The 25,133-nt window shown below is 34.4% G+C and overlaps 2 protein-coding genes across 9 annotated transcripts in view; both read left to right on the top strand.

Moving 5' to 3' along the window:
- LHFPL3 (LHFPL tetraspan subfamily member 3) overlaps window positions 1-4,420 on the top strand; it is a 696,681-nt gene extending 692,261 nt beyond the window's left edge. The window contains exon 4 of one of the 2 annotated variants that reach the window (XM_086397025.1): window positions 4,236-4,420. Coding sequence is in view for 1 of the 2 variants with exons in the window: in XM_086397020.1 (XP_086253146.1) it covers window positions 4,236-4,267 (32 nt within the window). In the remaining variant the exon portion in view is untranslated. The remainder of the gene's footprint in view (window positions 1-4,235) is intronic. The other variant, XM_086397020.1, reaches the window with a different exon arrangement.
- Window positions 1-25,133, top strand: part of KMT2E (lysine methyltransferase 2E (inactive)) — a 91,208-nt gene that overhangs the window by 18,326 nt on the left and 47,749 nt on the right. For 4 of the 7 annotated variants that reach the window (XR_015162700.1, XR_015162699.1, XR_015162701.1 and 1 more), the window contains exons 1-3: window positions 4,280-4,420; window positions 20,813-20,927; window positions 22,266-22,495. Coding sequence is in view for 3 of the 7 variants with exons in the window: in XM_086396958.1 (XP_086253084.1) it covers window positions 4,350-4,420; window positions 20,813-20,927; window positions 22,266-22,495 (416 nt within the window). In the remaining 4 variants the exon portion in view is untranslated. Of the gene's footprint in view, window positions 1-1,029; window positions 1,103-1,563; window positions 1,633-4,235; window positions 4,421-20,812; window positions 20,928-22,265; window positions 22,496-22,977; window positions 23,067-25,133 lie in introns of those variants that run through there. The other 3 variants (XM_086396957.1, XM_086396956.1, XM_086396959.1) reach the window with 3 other exon arrangements.

Genomic DNA, 25,133 nt, shown 5'->3' with positions numbered 1-25,133 from the left:
GAAATGAGGTGCCCAGAGTTTCATAGGTAGTAACTTGGTAATAGATTTTGATCAACTAGTATTCTTTTTTATTATACCTTAGTCAATAGATGTAAATAAACTTAAAATCTTATATGAATAATGAAGACAGTTTAACTTCTGATTTATAAGGAAATCTTAGTTATGTGGCCTCATAATTTCTTGCAAGTTTCTTTGTTTCCTTTCTATTAGTAATTGGGCCCAAAATTCACCCACTTATTCTCTTAGTGTTACATGTTCAAAGTGTCCAACATGGATCTAATTTTACATGTTTATTGAGTTCTGTGTATGTAAGGTGTTATTAAGGACTGAAAGGTAATAATAAGTGACCCTTACCTCAAAGAGATTGTGTTAAATTGAGCTGGGCCCTTTATTTGTAATTTTAGGAAAACAATTTTCCTTATTTTCATCCTTTTTGCCTGTTTGGTATCATATTCATCTTTTCAGTGTTTTTTTTGTTTGTTTTCTGAGCCTTTTAAATGTGGTCACAGCCTCAGTTTTCCTGTTTTTCTGATAGACATTTCTAATGTAATTCCTTTTCCTACTTGCCTTTTATCTCATTTTTCCTACTTTATGGTTTTGCTTGTTTTTGTTTTGGTATCGATGCCTTTACTGTGCTGAATCTGTGGGGTTGTTTCATTTTTTTGTTCTCATTTGTTTTTGTTGTTTTGTCCATGATACACAGCTTTTGGGATCGTAGTTCCCTGACTAGGGATTGAGCACATGCCCTCAGCAGTGATGGCACGGAGTCCTAACCACTGGACTACCAGGAAATTCTTTGTAATATTGTCTTCCCAGTTTCTTTCCAGTTTGATTTGGTAGTTAGCATTGTTTCCTTTGCTTCTGTTTGCATTCATCTGTATTAAAGAGTGAAGAATAAATCTATCATTTTAAGAATTAGCTGCTGTCTTTATGAATCCCTTTGGTTTTAGGTTCCATGTTAGAAGTACTATATATACTTTTATGCCATTAATAAATAGCTCAACACTCCTATGTTCACTTGGTTTCTAGGTCTATTCTGGATAGCAGGTTTTGTGAAGACCTATATTCTTTCTTGGACCTCAGATTTACCAGACATCTCATGGTATTTCCTTTTATATTATTTCTTTAATGGCCACCATTTATTCTCAATATATTTTGTATGTATTTAACTTGCCAGTTGGGTAAACCAGGTTTTTGACTCACAGATAAGATATGAAACCTTTGTGGTAGTTTTTTCGATTGTTGAATTGTTTTTCTCTAGTTATGCCTGTGTTATAAGCTCACATCTTTTCTACATCTGTATACTATATTGTCTTGTCTTTTCTTATTTTTGAAGACACAGTGATTTGACCCTAATGAATTTATGATCTAAGTACCAGCTGGATTTTTAAGCAGCGTGAGTTTTCTGGCTATGTAGTTTTTGATATTAACGAATATAGTGATGTATTTGCCATTTTTATTATCTCAATAGCTATTACCTCTTGCCTTCTGACCTCTTGTAAGTAAATTCTGATATCATCTTCTCTGCTGAATCAAACTCAAACGTCTGTGGTTCTTTTACAGATGTAATGCTGTGTTTATCCTGGGGATGAGCTTCTGTGATTTTAGAAGAGAGGTGCATTTCTGGAAAAGGTGTCATGTGGTTGTTCTTATAGCACTTGCATAGGTTGACAACTCATTTGATTAATGAGGCCAGAGCTGCATTTTCATCCCGGGTGCTCTAATTCATTTACCTGTTCTTTGTAGAGTACCTGTTTCATTCCGTGCACTGTGCAGGATTTGAGAGAGAGACAGTAATGACACAAATATAAGCTATTGTCTGAAATAGGTTTTTGTGGCATGCTCTTCACTGCTATTTAAAAACAGCTCAAGTATAGTGTTAAATATTGAAGATTGTATACTTATGTAAAAATGGGCTGTACTGTTATTAAATACATGCTCAAATAGATTGTTTTAGATTGGAAATACTACTCAGTTACCTAAAATAATACATAATTATTTGACTTCTGTTTTCCAGTTTCTGCCTCTGGTTTAAAAAAGAAAAAAAAAGCATACAACTATATATTTAGCAACATACACCTAAAAAATAAGGTTTCCTATGAGTCGAAAGATAAGCTGAGCTGAAGAAAGCTTCTACCAACTAGATGCTACCATCAGGGAGTAATTTTTTTAATTGTAATTGTTCTTAGGTCCAGGTCTTCAGCATTTTAAAGAAATACAGAATAATATAACATTTGATTTATATATTACTTGCATTTTATCATTTAGAAATTTTATAATTTTATACCTTTGTGCAGGTTAATAAATACAGCTTTTTATGAAGTAACTCCACAACAGTCCCAGGTGCAGAAAAGTAGATAGGGCAGTTGTTTTTAGAGGATAATTTCAATTTGTTGAAAACTGTAAAATCATAGCAAACAGTGAGCTATAATTACGTACTTTATTTTAAAAAAAACTATTAGAAGATTCTCTTTAAATGAGAGCTAGAGAGTTTTTTTTTAATCCACATAGTTTTTTGATTATGAAATAAGAGCGACTCTTATGTGACTACCACTTAATGATTGCTAAATATGCATAGTGCCGTGTATGAAATGCTTTACAGTCATTTTTTCATTTTTTTCCACAGAAACTGTATGAGGATGTATCCCCATTTTATAAACAGAGAACCTGAAGCTTAGAGTGGTTAAATAACTTGTCTAGCTCACACGTCTACTGTTAGAGTGTTAGAGATAGGTTCCACTGTTTATGTTTTTAACTTTCAAATGCAATTGCCTATTATTGTATATTTTTATTATAATTTATAATCTAGTATCTCTTCCCCAGTTATATACAGTTTAAAAGTAAAGGCTAGTTTTCTTGGAGAATTCAAACCACTATTTTTTTTGGAGAATTCAAACCACCTCGTTATTTCCCTATTTTGGTGTTTTTTTCCCCCATAAAATATGAGCTCACAATCTGTATCATCGTGAAACAGGAATTAACCTGAGTAGATATTCTCAAGCTTACTTGTAAAAATTAAGGATAAATAAAGAATTGCTATTTGAAGAAATACTTGTCTTCAGTATTTCAGGTATAACATGAGAGGGACAGTTTTGACTGTTTTTCTTGTTTATATGATTATCTGCTTTGTTCCAAGTTGTACTGTATCACTGCTGAAATATTTTAAGTAGATATTTCACACACAGAACATACAGCAGGTGTTTTGGGCTTCCCAGGTGGCTCAGTGGTAAAGAATCCATCTACCAATGCAGAAGACGCGGGTTTGATCCCCGGGTTGGGAAGATCCCCTGGAGGAGGGAATGGCAACCCACTCCAGTATTCTTGCTGGGAAAATCTCATGGACAGAAGAACCTGGTGGGCTACAGTTCATGGGGTCGCAGAGAGTCAGACACAACTGAGCACGCACGCACAAACAATGAATTTAAATTGGAAAAATTGATATTGAAGCTGAATATATTTTCTTTACTATGGTAAATTTCTTTAAACATAATTCAAGTATGTTAGTTTTTTAATTGTATTAGGGATCATTAACTCATGGAAGAAAACTGGAGAAATAAGAGAAACTCCCTTACTATACATGTATTTATGTAGAATAGAAAGTGACAACCACTGTAAAACAATTTTATTACAAATAGCTTTTTAAAAAAAATATAGAAACAGTAGAGTAGAATTATTTCAAATTATGGTTTTATCCCTTAAACTGAGCAGCTTTGGTTATGTTATTTACCCATGGTTACTTTTGAATTCTTTGGTGATAAAATGGAGATCCCTACTTGAGTTGTGAGGATTAAATAGATTATCTATGTAAAAGCTTAGTGTGGTGCTTAGTTCACAGTAAGTACTCAATGTTTGTTAGTTTATTGTTAGATCATTCACTGAACCAGGAAGACTTATTTTTGGAAAGTGCTTTAAGAAATTCTGTTTCATCTTTCAAAATGAATAATATTTATTGGTTCCTTACTAAGCAATATGCCTTAGTAATCCCACTTATGGCACCCTAAATAAATTCATTCCCTGAGGAAGATTATGATTCAGAAACTTCTTTTAAGCATAATCTCATTACTGAATTCCAGAAAGATGAACAAAATAGAGACTCCCTGAGCAAATTGCACTGATACTGATATTTTAATAAAGAATGCTTTCTTTATGTATTTTACTTTTCTTTATTATAGGTTGAGTATTTCTGGGAATATGAAGATGATTCTTAACTTCTGGTTTCCTTTTCTTTTAAACAGGGTTTGTGGATGCACTTAGATGTTTGCAATGAGCACTGTGGCTGGCATGCCCCAGTGTTTTGGATACCAATGCATAGGACTCCATAGTAATCGAATTTACCAGAGGCGAACGTCATGAGCATAGTGATCCCATTGGGGGTTGATACAGCAGAAACGTCATACTTGGAGATGGCTGCAGGCTCAGAGTAAGTATTTAAATCATAGGTACTTTGGATAGGGAAGAGCAAAATACTTCATATAATTATTTTAGCACAACCAAGCAGTTCTTGATTTGCATTTATATTTTTATCATTTTAGACTCTTGGCTAAAGTAAATGTCAGAAGTTTAAAGGCAAAAATTCCTGTAACTAAAATTACTTTTGTAAGGAGCTTTTGAGCCAAAATTCTCTTTTTCTGATTCTTTTTTGTCTCTTCCATTTGCTGATTATCGACAGCAAGTATTAAGATAATAGGTTGTTGTTTTTTAAAATTGTGAATCTGTCTTGTTTATATTGGAAAATTAATTTGGTTTTCAATTTTAATCTTTTTAAACTGTAATGTCCATTTAAACACAGTTGCCCTTTTTTTTTTTAAGTTGAGTTGAAAAATAAAATTCCAGCCAGTTTTAAATAAGAGAAAGGGAGTATTTCCTTCTAGATGAATATTTTGGCACCTTTTGCTTTTGTGGGAGCCATTTCTGAGGGATTTAGCGAAAGGTTTTTACCTTGCCTTTAAGACTATTTGGTCTTGACAGTTGTGTTGGATAGATTTTCTTTTATTTTGATTTTGAAAGATCACTACGTTAACACTGAATTATTGGTATGAAAATTGATTGTTTTTCGAAAATTGCAAAAGGTTCATGTAACAGTGTTGGAATACCTAAAGAACAGAAAGATGTATGTTTGCTCTCTGATTCAGTATATAGTTGAATTGTGCTAAATGGGACACTCATTGCCCAGAAAGCTGAATTTAACTTTTTTGAAAAAGAAATTTCTTTCTTTTAGGGCTTCTAAAACTGGTGTGTAGAAAGGACAAAAAACAGTTGATACTCTGTTTGCTGGCATTTCAAATGGTCTAGAAATGTTTCCACCTCTCCTGCTTCTGCCATTAGGAAAGACTCAGGAGTGCTCTCTAATATTCCTATAATATGCTACATAGTGCATTTAACTGTATGATTATTACAGTTTTTAAACGCCTCTTTTTTTTTGCACTATGTTTAAGTTATTTTTGTTGTAAAATAAGGGATTCCCAAACAAGGGTACCCTTGTGACTGTTGATTGACATTCCTTCTGCCCAGATAGGGACACTCCTAACGAAGAAAAAAGAACCTGGAAGTGGGCTTGACAGGCAAGTGGGTCCCAGACTAAAGTACCAGTTTTTCTAAGTGCATCTGATAGATGCAAATCTATATCTGATAATAGTTATAGGCATTTATTGGTAATAAAGATTTTTTACTTCCTAAAAAATTCACCTTGACAGTTTTTTTAAAATTAGCCTCATAAGCACTTACTACAAAATGTAATTTATGAAATATTATTTATGTATGAAATAGGAATTAGTCCAGCATACAGTGTGAGATGCTCCTTTGTCTTGTTTGCATGTTTAGTATGTATGCTGTAAGGCAATGCACAAACAGAATAAAAGCCACATATTAATTATACAGTTAAAAAAGAATGAATAATATATTGACAGCAGTTTAAGGGAGAGCTTTCTGCCTGTGTTCTTTATTAAATGCATCTATAAGAGTGTTTATAGAATAATTACGATTTATATTGTTGAGCCAAATCTTTCCTGGTACAAATATGGACATTTTTATTATTAGAAAATGATCGACTTGTAGGTAATTACAGAATGACTGTTTTTTTTAAAAGAACATTTCTGTTTTAGGAAATTATTTTTTTCTATTCCACATACAAGTATGTGTCCCTTGGGTATGGTATCCCTTACTCAGTGGACACAAAAAGTATAGCTGGTACCAATTTCTACTGTGAGACAACTATCAGAATTTTTGTGGCTAAATTTTCAAACTTAAAAACTATATATAAAGCTTTTAGAGCTATTTTCATAAGAAATTTTTATATAATTAACATTTCCTTTTTATTTCAAATATGTAATCAGAAGATACTGTACTTCTATTGATGCAAGATGCTGGGGAAAGGGCACATGGGACTCCCCCATATGTTTCTTTGTTAACGTCCTGTGCAGCTACATAATTATTCCACAGTATTTTTTTTTTAAAGTATTGAATTTTGTTATACTCATGTAGCTATATGATGTTATTAATTATATATTAGTTTCATATATATGTAAATGTTTATTTGGCTGCATTGGCTCTTAATAGTGGCATGTGGGATCTTTGATTTTCGCTGCAGCACACAGGGTCTTCAGTAGCCACATCTGTGGCATCTTTTAGTTGTGGCATGTGGGATCTAGTTCCCTGACCAGTGTTGAACCCAGAACCTCTGCATCGATAGTGTGGAGTCTTAGCCAACGGACACACCAGAGAAGTCCCTATTAGTTATATTTTTTAAAAATACTGCTAAAATATATCACTAATAAATTATACTACTATAAAGTTTAGGAGATACTTGATTGTTTATTGAGTGAATTAGTTTACTGAACCAAATTTATACTCATTTCTAAGACTATAAAGGGGAATTTATTTAATCACTTACAGTTCATCTAGATAGAATACATGCTATCTGTCGCATTTTATAGTAGGAAATTGAAGGTCTGGTTCAGGATCTATAATAATGGACTTGCTAAACTCTAGTCCAGTATTCCCATATTCAGTAACGTTTCTTCTTGGATTATCTCGTCTCTGAAATAAAACTCATTAGTCTTTGTTACATATTTGTTTTCCTCTCATTACTAAGTTTTTAAACATCTTGGGTTTGTCTTGCTTTTCCTGCAGAGTTAGGGATCTTGTATTTTGTTTTTTTCTGTTCCCATTACCTTGCCACAAGTTGGTTTTATACTTCCAGAACCTCTCAGGTCAAACTAGCCGTATTTCAAGTGTTCTATAGCATATATGTCTAGAGGCCATTGTATTGGATAGAGAAATTCTAGGCTAAATTACAATCTGTAGGATCTCAGAAGAGAAAAGAACAGTGAAGCCTCTGCTAGTTATGAAAATTATGAGATCATAACAATCTATTTCTTTTTGAATAAGAAAGATAAAGATATAACTATGAGATAGATATTATTTTCAAATTTTAGATGGGGAAACGAGTCACAGAGCAGTTAAATGGCAGAAGCAGAACTTAATTGATGTGTTAATTTTAGGCCTTTTCTATTACAGCTTCTTTCCTAGTACTATTACAAAAAATGACTTACATAACTTAAGTAATTTATTTTGATATATGGTTTGTGTAAATAGTAGCTTTACTTAGGGGTAGTAAATTTATTATAATCAATGACTGCATATAACAAAGATATTTTCAGGTCTCTGCTTGAAGATAAGGAATATGAAAGAAAACCTAGACTCAGTTACCAGTAGATAAATAGGAAAGTTGAGCCAGAGTTCAGCATTTATTAGAATTGTATGTTTTTATCCTAATTGATATAAATTGACTTCTTGTACTGCTTCTTCTGTCTTTTATGTCAGGCATTCTATCTGAATTACTAAATTGGTTAAAGAAGCAAAGGTGAGAAACCCTTCTAGAGCTGAGAAGTGGGAAGAGGTATTAAATAGGAAGTGTTAAACTGATTCTTTCCTAGTCTTTTTTTTTTTTTCCCTAGTCTTTTTAAAAAAGGAAAATCAAATTACTTTTATTCTCAGAGACTGGGAACATAATTACTAACATTCTATTCCTTTTAACATTATTTTTACTACCAAATATTACTTTAGAAATCTTTCTAATGAGGTTTTGGATAAATATGTGTATTTTTGGATGTGGTAGACAAATTAGTAAATGTGACGTATCTGAGTTACAGGTAAATTACTTTGGAAGAGGGCTTTTAGTGCTATAACTGGGAATACAGTAAATGCCTTTCTGTTGACTAAGAGTACTAAAGGGAGATATCTGAGTTTTCAGTTTTGTTCTGCCAGTAATATACCAGTGAGCCCTTAAGACAATTATTGTAGACTTTGATATCTTCATTTGAAAAAGAGGGCTTGAAGTATTAATGTGGCTCTTTTTGACTCCAGATTTCTGAGATTCAGTACATTTTTACTGTCTGTATTTTGTTTATAGTATTTAATATTAGGTTATCTCAGTGTCACTAGAGCCATCTGCTGACAGAATTCATTATTAGTTTTTTGAAATATTTGGCTGCTTGTAGTCTGAATTTATGTAATTAAAGATACTAAAATGTTTAATGTATAATGAAATGTTTTCAGTAGCTTTTTACTTGTGTTCCACTAGTATTTAATGTTTCTGTTCATGATTTCTTTACGCTTTTTATTTGTCAAGAAATTAATACTTTCTGCTGCCCTTAAAAGTGTTAATTTACTTATCCTAATTTAGAAGTGCTTTCATTTAAATGTGATTTGTTTTAATACTCAAAAGAATGTTTTGAAATACTGTTCTTAGCATTGTTTAGAACTGTTGAAATTTCTCATTTGCTTTATACTTAATAATGAAGTTTTTCTCTAGTTTTTTTTCTTGTCTGTAACATAGTGTGTAAGCAGCTATTATTCCCATTTTACAAAAGAAATGCAGCTCAAGGAGATTAAGAGACTTCCCTAAGCCCACATAGTTAGTTAATAAAAAATAAAGAGTTAATTCCAGGGCTGCTTGGCTCCAGATCCATTTGCCACATCGATCAAAAGAGCTAAGTTTTGTTAATTGATGAGTTAAATGAAGTAAAATGCCACATGTGGTAAACTGCGGACAGTTGTCACACCAAATCTCTCCATTTAAAAATTTTTCTTTTACGCCATTGTAATGTGTTTAATTTTAATATATCTTTAAAAAGTGTTAGGTGTAACAAGAATGATAGAAATGTTTTGATCACAAATCTAAAGGAGCATAGTGAGAACTATCCATGAGGATATCCATGAGGATATCTTTTATATTCATTACTGTAACAGGGAGCCGTTCTATCCATGTGCAGTTACTGATACCCAAGTGTCTAGACGTTACCGAATGTTTTAACATTGAAAGAAAAACTAGAGGTTTCACTTAAAATACTCATATAAACTTCTCCTTAAAATACAACTGTATTTTGAAGGTTTATATAGGGAAGAAATTAAAATTTTGATGAGGAAGAAGGAAATCATAAAAGTCCAGTTTCAGGAGGAATCAGAGCTTATTTAATCAATCATTCTAGCCTATTCTTTTTCTCTCAATTCCTCTCTTCATTTTATGATTAGTGTTTCTCTCTGTTTAGATCTTCAATTCACCTGACTGCTTAAATGTCTACACTAAAATATATAATGAATGATAATTTATGATGGCTTTTTAAAGAATAAGGATATTTTGGTATAAACAAATACAATTTTAAATTTGTAAAGTGGTTCCAGGAAAATGTGGCAACATCAGGTAGATTACTACAAACAAAATGGTGGTAGTTCTGCTTTTTGAGTTTTTCAACAATAATATAGGACTGTAACACATTTGAAAATAACCTTTTTTCATTTTTAAGAATGAAAATGTTACATAAATAATTTAAATTTTAATGCCCAAATGTGTTCTCCGTATTTGTAAAGTTTATGAAGTAATGACAGTTAAAGTGGTATAGATTCAGAATTACCAGAAATCAGGCTTTGTGTAACTCTAATAAAATAATACATGGAACCATTTTGTAATACAGAAATGAGGTAAAGCTGTTTACATCATTAGGTCATTAATCCATAGAAAAAATAGCACTCTGATAAATCTCACAGGAAGTGGGGATAATGCAGTTTGATAGAAATAGTACTAGACCAACCTAAGAGATCTAGGCTTTAGTATTTACTTTGTTATTATAATGCCATGTGACTTAGAATTAAGACTTGATTTTGTAAATGTGGAATCTGAGATCCAGAGAGCTTATGTTTCATGTCTCATGACTATACAGTGACTTAATGATAATCAGTTTGTGGTACTTAGATCAGTCAACTCCTGGTGTGTAATACTGGAGGTTGAACAATGTGATTTTTAAAATACCTTCTAGAACAGTTCCTGAATATCACTTTGGAGCAGCAGGTACTGTTTCCCTGAATAGTTCTGTCCTACTATACTCAGTGTCACAACAAGCAAAACTCAGCGACTGCTACTCCACCCCTTGCTTCATGGTAGCATTGTCTGGGAATCCAAGAATTGCCCTCCACATTACACCTGTATAGACTCAGCAGAAGCAGATCTATTACCACTAATTCTAGGCCAGAACAAAACTACTTCCAATCTGAGGGAAAGAAATCCATATTCTACCACTCCCTTGGAGCCATTTGCAAAGTATCCCCACTACATCTTTGCTCTACCTGCTCCACTAAACGAGTCTTAGCAACAGCATTTTACCTTTTCTAACACCCAGTATCACCTCACAGGGTCAGAGGTAGGTTCTGAGAGTGGCTATTTCAGATTAAATCTTGACCCTGTATCAGTATTATCTCCACCTGTCATTCTTTTGGTTCCTTGGGCACTGTCTGAATTGTCAGTCTATTCAGATCCTTGAACGCTTGTGTCCTTCACTCTTCTTCCAGCTGCTCCATACAAGTTGACTTTTACTTTGACCATACTACTGGCATGTTGAAGCTAATGCATAGTTTTCAGGCCTCATATTGTTTGTTTCAAGAGGATTTATTACTCTTGATTCTCTGTACCTTTGGCTTTAGTGAAACTAGCCTTTTGTCGTTTTCTTTCTTTCTTTTAAAAAATTGTAGTAAAATATACATAACATAAAGTTTACCGTTTTAACTAGTTTTAAGTGTACAATTCAGTAGCATTCAGTACATTCATAGTGTTACTGCAATGTCCAGGCAAGAGATGACAAAGACTTGGACTAGGGAGAGAAGTGTACTGATTGTAAATGTATATTGGAAGAAGAGCCAGAATTGATCAAAGAATTAGATGTGGTGGGTGAGGGCAAATGAATAATCAAGAATGATACTTTATGGTTTTGGATTAAGTAACTGGATGGAGAGTTGTTTAAAGAAAAAGATGAGCCAGGGAAAAAGAGAAAACATGGGCAGAAAAGAAAATCAAGCAAAAATGAGATAGAGTGGCCAGTTAAGTGTGGTATCTAGAAAGCTGCTGCTGCTGCTGCTAAGTCGCTTCAGTCGTGTCCTACTCTGTGCGACCCCATAGATGGCAGCCCACCAGGCTCCCCCGTCCCTGGGATTCTCCAGGCAAGAATACTGGAGTGGGTTGCCATTTCCTTCTCCAATGCATGAAAGTGAAAAGTGAAAGTGAAATCGCTAAGTCCTGTCCGACTCTGTGTGACCCCATGGACTGCAGCCCACCAGGCTCCTCCGTCCATGGGATTTTCCAGGCAAGAGTACTGGAGTGGGGTGCCAATGCCTTCTCCGATCTAGAAAGCTAGCAAAGTTAAGTCTTTTTAGGAAGGGAACATTTACATCACATGCTGAAAAGTCTATATAAACTACAATTACCAATTAGTTTGACAATATGGATAGTTATTGTGGTGTTGTGCAGCCCGATGTTGAGCACAAACAACTCTTTTAAGGAGTTTTCTAAAAAGAGGAACAGAGAAATGACAAATGAAAGGGGGCAGGAGTTTTTTTTTTTAATGGAATAATAAGACAGCAGTGATCTAATATAGAGGTAGACTAAAGATGTAAGACACAAGGAATAGTTGCCAGCAAGAGTAGAGTGTACAGATCTTGAAAATGTGAGAAGGGATAAGGTCCAGAGAGCAAGTGGAAGAATAGGGTTGTAATACAAAGTGGCATTTTTCCATTTTTATAAAAGAAAAACAATTTAAATGTAAATAGTAGATTTTAGATATGGAATTGTGTTCCCAGTACCTAAAACAGTAGCTGGTATATAATATACCCTCAATAATTATTTATTAATAAAGTAATAAGAAATTCCTGTTGAGTTGATGTTACATTTTCAAAGAAAGTTATACTGTTACACTAGTAGCACTTGCTAAAGCCATTGAAATCAGAGAAAAATGGTACTCTATTACAATCAGTTCCTCCCCCAAATTTGCTTTCTCTAAACAAGCAGTCAGCAAACTAGGATTACTGAGCCAAACCCAGCCTGCTGCCTGATTCTTGTGAATAAGATTTTATTGAGACTCAGTCATGCCCACTTGTTTAATTATAGTTTCTGGCTTTCCAGGTACAATAGAGCTGAGAAGTTGCAACAGAAACCATATTGTTTGAGGTCCTGAATATATTTACTCTCTGGTTCTTCACAGAAAAAGTTGGTTGGCTCCAGCTCTAAATTTAATTTAATTCTTTTTTTTTTTTTTTTGGCTGCACTGCACGGCATGTGGGATCTTAGTTCCCCAAGAAGGGATTGAACCCACGCCCCCTGCATTGGAAGCGCCCAGTCTTAGCCACTGGACCATCAGGGAAGTCCCTGGTTTAATTTTAAATTCCAAAATCTGGGATGTAAAAAAGGGCTTTCTACAACAAACATCTACTTTATAGTCATGAGACATCTAAATTAAGAGGTCTAGTAATATGGAGAGCTATTTGGGTGGAGCTAATGAAATAGAATTAGATTAAGGATGATTTGGAAGTCATGAACACATAGGAAATGGTGAAAACTATAGTAGTGGATGAAACCTCCAAGGTATAAAGTACAGACACCTAGAAAACAAACATTTAGGAGATAGGGAAAAGAAAAATTTAAAAAGGAGATTAAGGCATTAAAAAAAAATGGGAAACAGTTTGGTACTTTCTCAAAATGTTAAACAGAATTACCTTATGGCCCAGAAAAAGAATTGAAATCAAAGGCTCAAAACAGATATTTGTATACCAATATCCATAACAGCATTACTCGCAATAGACAAAATGTCTATGTTAGACAAAAGGTCTAACATCTCAAGTGTCCATCAACAGATGAATGGACAAATCAAAAATGTGGCCCATCTATACAATGGAATATTAGCCATAAAAAAGAATAGAATTCTGAAACATGGTGTAAAATGAACGAAACTGGAAAATGCTATGCTAAGTAAAATAAAACAGACATAAAATGACAAACATTTTATGATTCCATTTGTGTACATTGTCTTACGTTGCGAAGAGTTATGTATGCTACGAAGAGTTGGACATGACTGAGCAACTGAACTGATGTAAGTTTTCTAGAATGGGCAAATAGAGATAAATAGTAAAGGTTACCAGGCGACTGGACCTGGAGAAGGTAAGAGATTTGAGAACAAGGTGTCTGTCTGAGAGGATGAAAAAGTTTGGAAACAGTATTAAGACATGAATCATAAGGCTTGAAGGTCTCTTTGTGAACCCTGAAACTTACTACATACAAATGATTGTTGAATGCTCGTTATCTTAGTTAATTCTATTTCATTTGTTTAGGAGAGGTAGAAATAAGGCTACAAAATTTTTATAGCCTCTTCATGGTAGACAGATATAAGGGACTATAGAGTTGAACAGAATGCCCCTATATGTAAAAAATAATAATGTGATTTCAATAAGTTGAATGGTATAGTTCTTTAAAGTAACAGTTCCAGTTAGTGCCTACTTCAAGTGAAAGTGTTAGTCACTCAGTCGTGTCCAACTCTTTGCAACCCCATGAACTGTAGCCACAGGCTCCTCTGTCCATGGGATTCTCCAGGCAAGAATACTGGAGTGGGTTGCCATGCCCTTCTCCAGGGGATGTTCCTGACCCAGGAATGGAACCCAGGTCTTCCACATTGCAGGCAGATTCTTTGTTGTTTAACAGTTCTGGTTAGTGCCTAATTCAGGCAGCTGGAAACTAGCAGAATTAAAACAGCAACAAGACAGAGATTGAAATTTGCTGTATTATTTGAGTCACTGAGTACTGAACATGATAGAATACATTGAGACAAAATATAGGAGTAGGAGGGATATAAAGTTCTCCAGTATAAAAATTTTAACAAGTGATGGTATTTTTTTAAGTGATAGATTTTAACTAGGAAATTTAAATCATATTATCTTAAACCAATGAATATTAAGTTCGCAAATCTCACAGTTAAGAGTAGGAGTTTAAAATACAATTTTATTTTCTCAACTCTAGAGTCTATGTAAAGGTGTCTTTTTGGAAGCTCTTTAGTAATGTGCTATAAATCAAAAACAAGCCCTTGGAGATGACTCAAGCTGTGTGTGGCTAAATAGTCAAATAAAAAGTTTATTTCAGAATTCTGAACAGTCTTAAGTGGAAAAGTCGACTCAAAGAAGTTCAGGATATCATGTAACAACTAAAAATTATTGTTGTTGTTTAGTCATTCAGTCACGTCTGACTCTTTGTGACACCACGGACTGTAGCATGCCAGGCTCCCCTGTCCTTCACCATCTCCCAGAGTTTACTCAGACTCCTGTCCATTGAGTCAGTGATGCCATCCAACCATCTTGTCCTCGTCTCTTTCTGCCTTCAATCTTTCCCAGCATCAATTTTTTAATGAGTTGGGTCTTCATATCAGGTGGCCAAAGTATTGGAGCTTCAGCATCAGGCCTTCCAATGAATATTCAGGATTGATTTCCTTTATAATTGACTGGTTTGATCTCCTTACAGTCCAAGGGACTCAAGAGCCTTCTCCAACACCGCAGTTCAAAAGCATAAATTCTTCAGCACTCAGCCTTCCTTATGGTCCAACTCTCACGTCCATACAGAACTACTAGAAAAACCATAGCTTTGATTATACAGACCTTTGTTGGCAAAGACGTTAGCATTAAACAACTTTTTATATCATAGGTTTTCTTCCAAGGAGCAAGCATCTTTTAATTTCAAGGCTGCAGTGACCATCTGCAGTGATTTTGGAGCCCAAGAAAATAAAGCCTGTCACTGTTTCCATTGTTTTCCCATCTGTTTGCCAGAAGTGATGGGACCAGATGCCATGATCTTTGTTTTTTGAATGTTCAGTTTTAAGCCAACCTTTTCACTCTCTTCTTTGACCTTCATCAAGAGGCTCTTTAGTTCCTCTTTGCTTTCTGATATAAGGGTGGTGTCATCTACATATCTGAGGTTATTAATGTTTCTTCCAACAATCTTCATTCCAGCTTGTGAGTCATCCAAACAGGCATTTCGCATGATATACTCTGCATATAAGTTAAATAAGCAGGGTGACACTATACAGCATTGACATACTCCTTGCCCAATTTGGAACCAGTCTGTTGTTCCATGTCCAGTTCTAACTGTTGCTTCTTGATCTGCATACAAGTTTCTCAGGAGGCAGGTGAGGTGGTCTGGTATTCCCATGGCTTTAAGAATTTCCCACAGTTCATTGTGTTCCCCACAGTCAAAGGCTTTATAAAGCATACTCAGTGAAGTAGAAGTAGAGGTTTTTCTGAAATTCTCTTGCTTTTTCTATGATCCAGCAGATGTTGGCAATTTGATTTCTGGTTCCTCTGCCTTTTCTAAATCCAGCTTGAACATCTGGAAGTTCTCGGTTCACATACTGTTGAAGCCTAGCTTGGAGAATTTTGAGCATTACTTTGCTAGCACGTGAAATGAGTGCAATTGTGTGGTAGTTTGAGGATTGCCCTTCTTTGGGATTGGAATGAAAACTGACCTTTTCCAGTCCTATGGCCACTGTTGAGTTTTCCAAATTTTCTGGCCTATTGAATGCAGCACTTTCACAACATCATCTTTTAGGATTTGAAAAAGCTCAGCTGGAATTCTATCACCTTTCCTAGCTTTGTTCGTGTTCCTAAAGCCCTCTTGATTTCACACTCCATGATGTCTGGCTCTAGGTGGGTAATGACACCATCATGGTTATCTGGGTCGTTAAGATTGCTTTTGTATAGTTCTTCTGTCTATTCTTTTCACCTCTTCTTATTATCTTCTGTTACTGTTAAGTCCATACCATTTCTGTCCTTTATTGTGCCCATCTTTGCATGAAATGTTCCCTTGGTAACTAGTTTTTAAGAGATCTCTAGTCTTTCCCATTCTTTTGTTTTTCTGTTCCTTTGCATTGGTCACTGAGGAAGGCTTTCTTATCTCTTCTTGCTATTCTTTGGAACTCTGTATTCTAATGGGTTTATCTTTCCTTTTCTTGCTTGCCTTTTGCTTCTCTTCTTTTCTAAGCTATTTGCATTTATTTCTCTTGATAGTTTTGATCACTGTCTTCTGTACCATGTTACGAACCTCCGTCCACAGTTCTTCAGGCACTCTGTCAGATGTAATCCCTTGAATCTATTTGTCCCTTCAACTGTATAATTGTAAGGGATTTGATTTAGGTAATATTTGAATGGCCTAGTGGTTTTCCCTACTTTCTTCTATTTAAGTTTGAATTTTCCAATAAGGGGTTCATGATCTGAGCCACAGTCAGCTCAGGTCTTGTTTTTGCTGACTCTATAGAGCTTCTCCATCTTCAGCTGCAAAGAATATAATCAATCTGATTTCATTATTGACGACCTGTGATGTCCATGTGTAGAATCGTCTCGTTTTGTTGGAAGAGGGTATTGCTATGATCAGTGTGTTCTCTTGGCAAAACTTGTAACAACTATTTACACAAAAACCTGTTGTATATTATCTCTTTAGCCATGCAGTATAAAAAAATTATTAAAGCTTTGTGTTAATGTTCAGGAGATTTTTGAGAAAGCTCCCATAACCATAATGTAGTAATTTTTGTTTACTGTGAGTTCTTGCTGTGCATTGTCCTTGTGTAAATATAGTAGGTTTGCTCAAATTTAATCATTTTCTACTAGTTGGACATTTAAATAATTTCTACTTGTATACCTGGTTTTAGGAATAGGATTACAAAGAACATCTCAATTCTGTGAGTAATTGATTAGTGGAAATTAATCTTATTAAAATAAATTTCCAATAACGGGGTTACTGGATCTAAAGGATGTTTGACTGTTGGTATTTGTCACAAAGTTGTTTTCAGATTTACTGTGTGCTTTGAGGATATTTAGCACCATGGGACTTTTTAAAGAACATTTCTAAGAATGTCTGGTGCCCTATTTTTTGTTTTCGTTTTCTGTTAAATACTATCTTACAGTTCAGGAAAATTCTTAAACTGTGTCAGCCCATTTCTTTTTACATTGTTGCCTTTTAAAATTACTCTTAGTAAGTATCGGCATAGAAATGAAGATCTTGATGAAGTGTTTCTGCCTTCTTGCATTGCCAACTTTTCGGTACTTAGAGCTTTAATTTTTTTTTTTAAATATTAAAGTATAGTTGATTTACAGTGTTGTGCTAATTTCTGCTGTACAGCAAAGTGGCTTAGTTATACACATATGCATTCATTTTTGTGTTCTTCTCCATTATGGTTTATCCCAGGAGATTGGATATAGTTCTAAGTGCTATAGAGGAGGATGTTGTTATTTATCCATTTTATTTTATTTTTTTAAATTTTATTTTATTTTTAAACTTTACATAATTGTATTAGTTTTGCCAAATATCAAAATGAATCCATCACAGGTATACATGTGCTCCCCATCCTGAACCCTCCTCCCTCCCCATACCATCCCTCTGGGTCGTACTTTGCATCTACTAACCTCAAACTTCCAGTCTATCCCTCTCTCTTTCCCTCCCCCTCTGACAACCAGTCTGTTGTCTATGTCTGTGAGTCTGCTTCTATTTTATAGATAGGTTTATTTGTGCCATGTTTTAAATTCCACATATAAGTGACCCCATGCATTATTTGTCTTTCTATGTCTGACTTACTTCACTTAGTATGATAATCTCTAGTTATATCCATGTCATTGCGAATAGTTTATTTAATTCTTTTTTATGGCTGAGTTGTATTCCATTGTATAATATGTGCCACATCTTCTTTACCCTTTCATCTGTCAATGGACATATAGGTTGTTTCCATGTCTTAGCAATTGTGAATAGTACTGTATAGCTTTAATTTGAATCATGAGGTTATGCAAAGGATTTGTGGCTTGTTTACGTGCTTGAGTTTATCTGTATTTGGGCTGAAAGTCTTGTTTAATTCACACCCATTATCTACTCCAAAATACAAATTTCTTGCCACATTCTAAATCCCTAAAAGTGATTCTTTCTATAATGGCCATAATTCTTACATGTTGCTCTAATAATCAGGAATTGCTAAAACTCTACTTTTTCCCTCTATGTATTTTTCTTTTTTTTTCTTTTTAATTGCGATGGCGCTTAGCACCCCCCTTGCCGAGGCCTTTGCCACCCTTCCCACGACCAGACATGGTTGCTGTCGCAGTCTGTATTTTTAAAAATATGTATTTATTTACTTGGCTGCATTGGCTCTTTCACTGTGGCACACAGATTCTCTAGTTGTGATGCATGGGCCCAGAGCACATGAGTTCAGTAGTTGAGGCAGTCAGGTTTAGTTGCTCTGGAGCCTATAGGATCTTAGTTCTGTGATCAGATATCAAACTGGTATCCCGTGTATTGCCAGGTGGATTCTTAACCAGTGGACTACCAGGGAAGTTCTCCTGCTGTGTATTTTTAAAATAATTTGAAAGGAATCTATATTGTAATCAAAGCAGTTTATCTATTCATTTTATGTGAATTTTATCCTTTTGTTCAGTATGTCTGCCTCAAGGAATCCATGTTGTAGAAATACCATTATATAAACAGAAAATTATATATAGAACAGTATACAATTGCAATGATGCCTTAACACTGAAGAATAGGAACAATTTAAACATCCAGTAGGGAATTTATTAAATAAAATATAGTACATTCATATAATGAAATAAGCAGTTATAAAAAATAAGACAGCACTATGTGTTAACATTGGAAGGTTGAAAAAGCAAATTGTGAATTTGTTGTTGTTTAACCGCTAAGTTGTGTCTGACTCTTTGGGACCCCATGGGCTGTAGTTGGCCAGGCTCCTCTGTCCATGGAGTTCTCCAGGCAAGAATACTGGAGTGGGTTGCCATTTCCTTCTCCAGGGGATCTTCTCCACCCAATGATAAAACCCGGGTCTACCGCATTGGCAGGTGAATTCCTCCGAGATGATGCTAGCCATAAAGAACCTGCCTGCTAATGTAGGAGACTTAAGAAATGTGGGTTCAGTCCCTGGGTATGGAAGATCCCCTGGAGAGGAGGGCATGGCAACCTGCTCCAGTCTTCTTGCCTGAAGAATTCCACAGACAGAGGAGCCTGGCAGGCTACAGTCCACAGGGTCACAAACAGTTGGACATGACTGAAGCAACTGAGCGCACACACAAGCCATCAGGGAAGCACCAAATTGTGAATACATATTGTATATTCTCATTTTTAAAAAACGGTGAGATGTGTTTATGGATAGACAAATATAGAGGAGGATACAAAGCATCTTAACATGGGTCTATCAGGTTTGGATGAAGACATGATCTTTCACTTTCTTGTTATGTCTCTTTTAAAGTTTGTACAGTAAACGTGAATTAATTTTGGAATTAAACACATTTCTCTTTAAAAGATTAAACAAGTCAATTTTTAACATCACAGCATAGCTATTAGGTGAGTACTGGTTTTCTAAAGATTCAGAATATTTTGGAGACTCTTCTTTTATAATCTCCTTCAGAACTGCTTGACCTTAGTTTATGTCTCTCTCTCTCTCCTGATTGTAGCACACTGGATCCCAAGTAATAGTCACTTAGAGCAAAACTGAGAATTTGCTTAAGGGATGAGTTGAGGAGAGAAGTAGTTGACAACAGAAATTTGACCAGTTAGATTGTAACTGCGTTAAGCAGCCTTAAACCATGAAGAATTCAAATAGTATTAAATTCTAAGGAAAGGTTTTGATTAAGAGGTTTGATAAAGGTTTTGAAAAAATCATCTCAAACAGTGGCTTGGTAAGAATAAAGGCATGGCAATAAGTCATGTTGTGTTTGTACAAGGGAGAAATTAATTTCAGTGTGAATTGCCCTCAGAAGTAGGTTCACTGCCACATTGATCAATAGGAATTGTCAGATGAGGGCTCCAGGAGGATTGATACAAGTGAAGAATCTGGGCAGGTGATGTACATAAAATGCTAGACCAGGGAACTTAGAAGTCAACCATAGTAGGTGAGTTGTTACTGTCAGTGGTTGGTGAGCTCATCATCAGTTAGTCATTATGAGGCCAGAACTGCTAATCTGACACTACCACAGCTACTGGTTGCATTTTTTTTCATAAGCAAGTCTTGGTTCATTGTAAGGTTTCCTTTCCTTAGCTTTTCTGATAGTTCCAAGACTTTGTTATATCTTGACATAGTAACACACACATAAAGCTTTGAACATTGAAATGTATACTTCACATTCAAATTGGGGTCCATGCATGTGGATTCAGTATGTCCTCAGTCTTGTTTAAATTATTTCTACCACTTTTGTCCACCCCTGTGCATAGTGTCTCCAGTGCCACTGAGTACATTAAGTGATTTTTAATGTCTAGTAATTTTTTCAGTGATAGGGAAACTATATCAGAGTTTGAAGATGGGACATTTATTGTACTTAACTAAAAGTTTTTTTTATAACATGGACTCTAGATAGGGTATGTCATATCTGCAGGGTGTCTATGTTTTAGACATTTTAAAGACATTTTATTTGTATAGCCAATATAGTAAGTGTTTGAGTGGAATTCTCTTTGATGCAATGTTTTTCCTTCCAGACCAGAATCCGTAGAAGCTAGCCCTGTGGTAGTTGAGAAATCCAACAGTTATCCCCACCAGTTATATACCAGCAGCTCGCATCATTCACACAGTTACATTGGTTTGCCCTATGCGGTAAGTGTCAAACATTTCTTTGGAAGGTTTTTTTATATCTGTATATAAATCTGTATTTTTTACATCTAAAAGTTGAAAGTTGATGTATGTGGTGTTATGCCTAAAACTGAATATTTAAAATGCAGACTTTTTATACTATCTAAACAATTAGGTATATAATTTGTAGTTTAATTTGTCATTGATCTAATTATATTTATTCAAGGGATTAAAATTCTATAAGAGGAATTCCTTAGAAATTTTTATAGTATTATTATTTTGCTTTTTATGCTTTTACTAGTTAAGTGTTATAATTCTTTACCTTCTCTATAAAAAGACTGTAGGTAGAATTATACTATCTACTGTTGATTTTAAATTATATAGTAATTTATATGATAAATTATATAGTTACCACTGATTTAGCTCTTATATGTCAAGCTCTGTGCTGAGCTTGACATATATATATATTTTTTGATATATATATATATATTAGCTTGACTAATATGTATTTTTACATATATTATCTAATTTTCAAAAACAACCTCATAGGTATAATTTTCATCCCCATTTCATAGCTGAGAAAATGAAAGCTTATCTAAGTTAACTTATCGAGTGTTGCATAGCTAGTAAGAGGCAGAGTATAGACTGAAACAGCTGCAGAACTGAACACATTTGTGGTATTATCGAGTTGCCATTATCAGAAATTTTTAGAACAATCTTTTGGACTGGTGGGATGATTTGGGAGAATGGCATTGAAACATGTATAATATCATATATGAAACGAGTCGCCAGTCCAGGTTCAACGCACAATACTGGATGCTTGGGGCTGGTGCACTGCGACGACCCAGAGGGATGGTACGGGGAGGGAGGAGGGTTCAGGATGGGGAACACATGTATATCTGTGGCGGATGCATGTTGATATATGGCAAAAACAATACAATATTGTAAAGTTAAAAAACAAAATAAAATATAAAAAAAAAAGAAATTTTTACCACTTGGACCAGAATAAAAAATACCCAAACTTTAAAAATCCCTATTGTATACTGTCTAGTGACAATATGTCTTTTGTAATTGTTTTTGTTATTCTTTGGCCTCTCTTTTCTAAGGGTTTTGTGTTTATTTTTTTTAACCATCACTATTCTCACATCTTGTATTGTGAAGATGACCAAGGTTGTAGGTAGATATTTTCATTTATTATGGTTTAAAATTTAGTTTCAGCAAGTCACTATTTTAAAGATATTAAGGAAGAAATGGGCCAATCTCATCTCTCTCAAATAGGTTAAAGACTGAATTTTATTTAAGTTGCTTAGGTCATACTGTTACTGAAATTACATTGTGCTGTGTTTGTGTTTAATTATCCAGGACCATAATTATGGTGCTCGTCCTCCTCCAACACCTCCAGCTTCCCCTCCTCCATCAGTTCTTATTAGCAAAAATGAAGTAAGCATCTTTACCACTCCTAATTTTGATGAAACTTCCAGTGCTACTACAATCAGCACATCTGAGGATGGAAGTTATGGTACTGATGTAACCAGGTGCATATGTGGTTTTACACATGATGATGGATACATGATCTGTTGTGACAAATGCAGGTAAAATATTTCATGCTGTTTGCTTGTTTTCTTGAATGCTCCTAATGTTTGTGATTGTTAATGTTGGAAAAGATAATTAAAGTTGCTTTGAAAGGAACTGATAAATGAATTTTTAAAGTGATCCTTCTGCTCCTATCATTGCAATCTGTTTTGCTCCTAGAAAGTGCCCCTATGGGAAAGAAAGAAAGAAAGAAAAAAAAAACTATCTTAAGAGTTTTTTTGGAAATCCTTGTTAATTGAGTAATAGGCAATCAGTTCTAAACTGTATACAGAATCACACCTCTCTTTTCACTCATTCAATAGTAATACACTACATAAAGTAGACAAGATACAAATGAGAGGAGAATTGAGTCCTGTGTATTTCCTTTGGAATTATTTGTGCTGTATAGTCAACTGTGATTTTCCAGTTTGGGGGAATTATACATTTGATTGATGTTTGTTTGACCTGACTCTCTCACCTCCTTTTGACTTGAACCTTGCAGCACTCTGGAGTCTCCTTGAACCAGAACCACAGTCTCCCCTCCCCCAACCCTGGTTCAACCACCAAGAAAGGCCTCCTCCCCTAGAGAAGGTGTGATTGGGACAGAAAGTGGGGTTTTGTTTTCTTTCTTTATCTTTTTTTCTGGTGGGAGGGAGTTGGGGAGGATGGAGAGGGAATAGTAGGATTTCAACCTGAAAGTTACTGAGTCCATCCCCTGCATAGGCTGGGAAGCAGAGAGTATTTAAGCAGTATTTAAGCACTGTAGGGGGTAAGAAAGTTTGATAGTTTTCAGAATATCCTGGATCTGGTCCTTAAGGCATAGCTTCATTATTTTATTTGAAATAGTATTCATATTTGAATGTGAGTATAATATTTGGCCTTGTTGAGCCAAATATAAATTACTTTGCATTATTTGTAATCTGTTCCCATCTGTTAAGTTAGGTGATTAGGAGTGAGATGTAATTGATACAAACATGCAGTTAGGGTTATATTTCAAAAAGGTGATTTACCTTTGCCAAAAATGGGGAAAATTAGTCTTAAGTGAAATGTGAAATTTGATGTTATTTTTATGGAAAGTTGTAATATTAATACTTTGAGTTAATTTTAATAAACTATATTGTGATACTTTTTCAAATTAACAACTAAACTTATGGTACATACTATTACCATGAGCAATCACCTCAGTAAGTTAATTCAGGAGGTAAATTTAAAATCAAAGAACATAACTTCACTGGTAACTTGTTTTCCTCATTATTTTTTAATTACTTAGCAACTCTCAATTCATATTTTAACCAATCATATAAAATATCTCATAGCTGATTTTTGTCTTTTGTGATAAATTATATACCATTTGACAGTATTTTTATTCTAATGCATAATCTAAAGTGTTTTTCTTTTGATTAATTGCAATGATCTATATATAATATATAATTATATCTATTAGAAAATAGTGAAATAGTTCTTAGGATTTATACCTATCTACAAACTCTTGAAGGACCAGTTCACATATATTGGATTATTCAAGGTATTTGCTTTTTAGCAACTGGTCTATTTGTTATGAATTTTTTGTTATTCTACTTTTCTACTGCTTAACCTGGAGTATAATATATACTACCAGGCTTAATCTTTTTTCCTCTATTCTTGTTTTACATTGGCTCTATGTATTTTCATGTACCTGCTGCCCATACTCTCTTTCAAGTTTGCCAACTAGAGCTCTGATATTTATTCATTTCCTAGTTTTATTTCTACTATTGTCTCCATGACACAATTACTTACCCCCCAAATTTAACATAATTTGTTATCCTAACTCTCATCAAGTGCTTTGCTTTTCTTTTAAACTTTTTTCCCCTATCATCTTTGATATATAGACAGTTATCTTTACATTCTACCAATTCTTGTCCCAACATCCTCAGTTAAGAAAGAGCAAGATCATAGCAGTTAACTTAGTAGCTTTTATGTATAAATTATATATATTAAAAGTAGCTCATTACTGTATAAGGAATAAGATTATTTTTAGAACAGGCATATATATCAGCTATAGACCAATTAAAGTTTTGGCCATAAAATAGCCTCAAACTTGAGAAGTTTGCCTCAAGCTGCTCCATGTATTACTCTTAAAAATAGAGTTCATAATAAATTTAGTCTCTATCTTCATGGAATGACTCTTGGATTCTTTAACTTCATCTTCTCTGCCATCATTCTAGTTCTTTCAGTTCTTTAACTTAGATCTGGAATGTTGGAAAAGCCTTTTAGTTGATTTTTATACTTTCAGTTTTTTAAATTTTTTTAAATACTATATACCATCAAAACAACCTCTGGTTGTTACCTGTTGCCAGTTAGAGGAGTGCTACACACACTTTGACATTCCAGGTTCTATATACTGTAAATACACTTTACTAATTGAATTTTATTCCCCTCTGTTTCTCAAAACGAACATTCTTCAAATACATTAACTGCCTCTGACTGTTGCTCTCTATATCCATCTACTTGAGAAAATGTTGCTATGTGACATTTCTGTCTTCATAATTTCCCATGTGAGGTTCTCTTCAAGTCCCATTATTCTCCAGGATGCTTTTCCCATTAATACCAAATAGTGTGGATATCTGCAGCTTGTGATTTGTAATAAAATATGTACCTTTTACATTTTAATATTATATT

The sequence above is a fragment of the Bos grunniens genome, chromosome 4 (assembly GCF_055505025.1).
Source record: "Bos grunniens cultivar Pamir isolate PY7600 chromosome 4, Bosgru_T2T1.0, whole genome shotgun sequence".
In the NCBI taxonomy this organism is placed as follows: Eukaryota; Metazoa; Chordata; class Mammalia; order Artiodactyla; family Bovidae; genus Bos; species Bos grunniens.
Note: the sequence above shows the minus strand (reverse complement) of the source record. Positions and strands in the feature narration are given on the sequence as shown.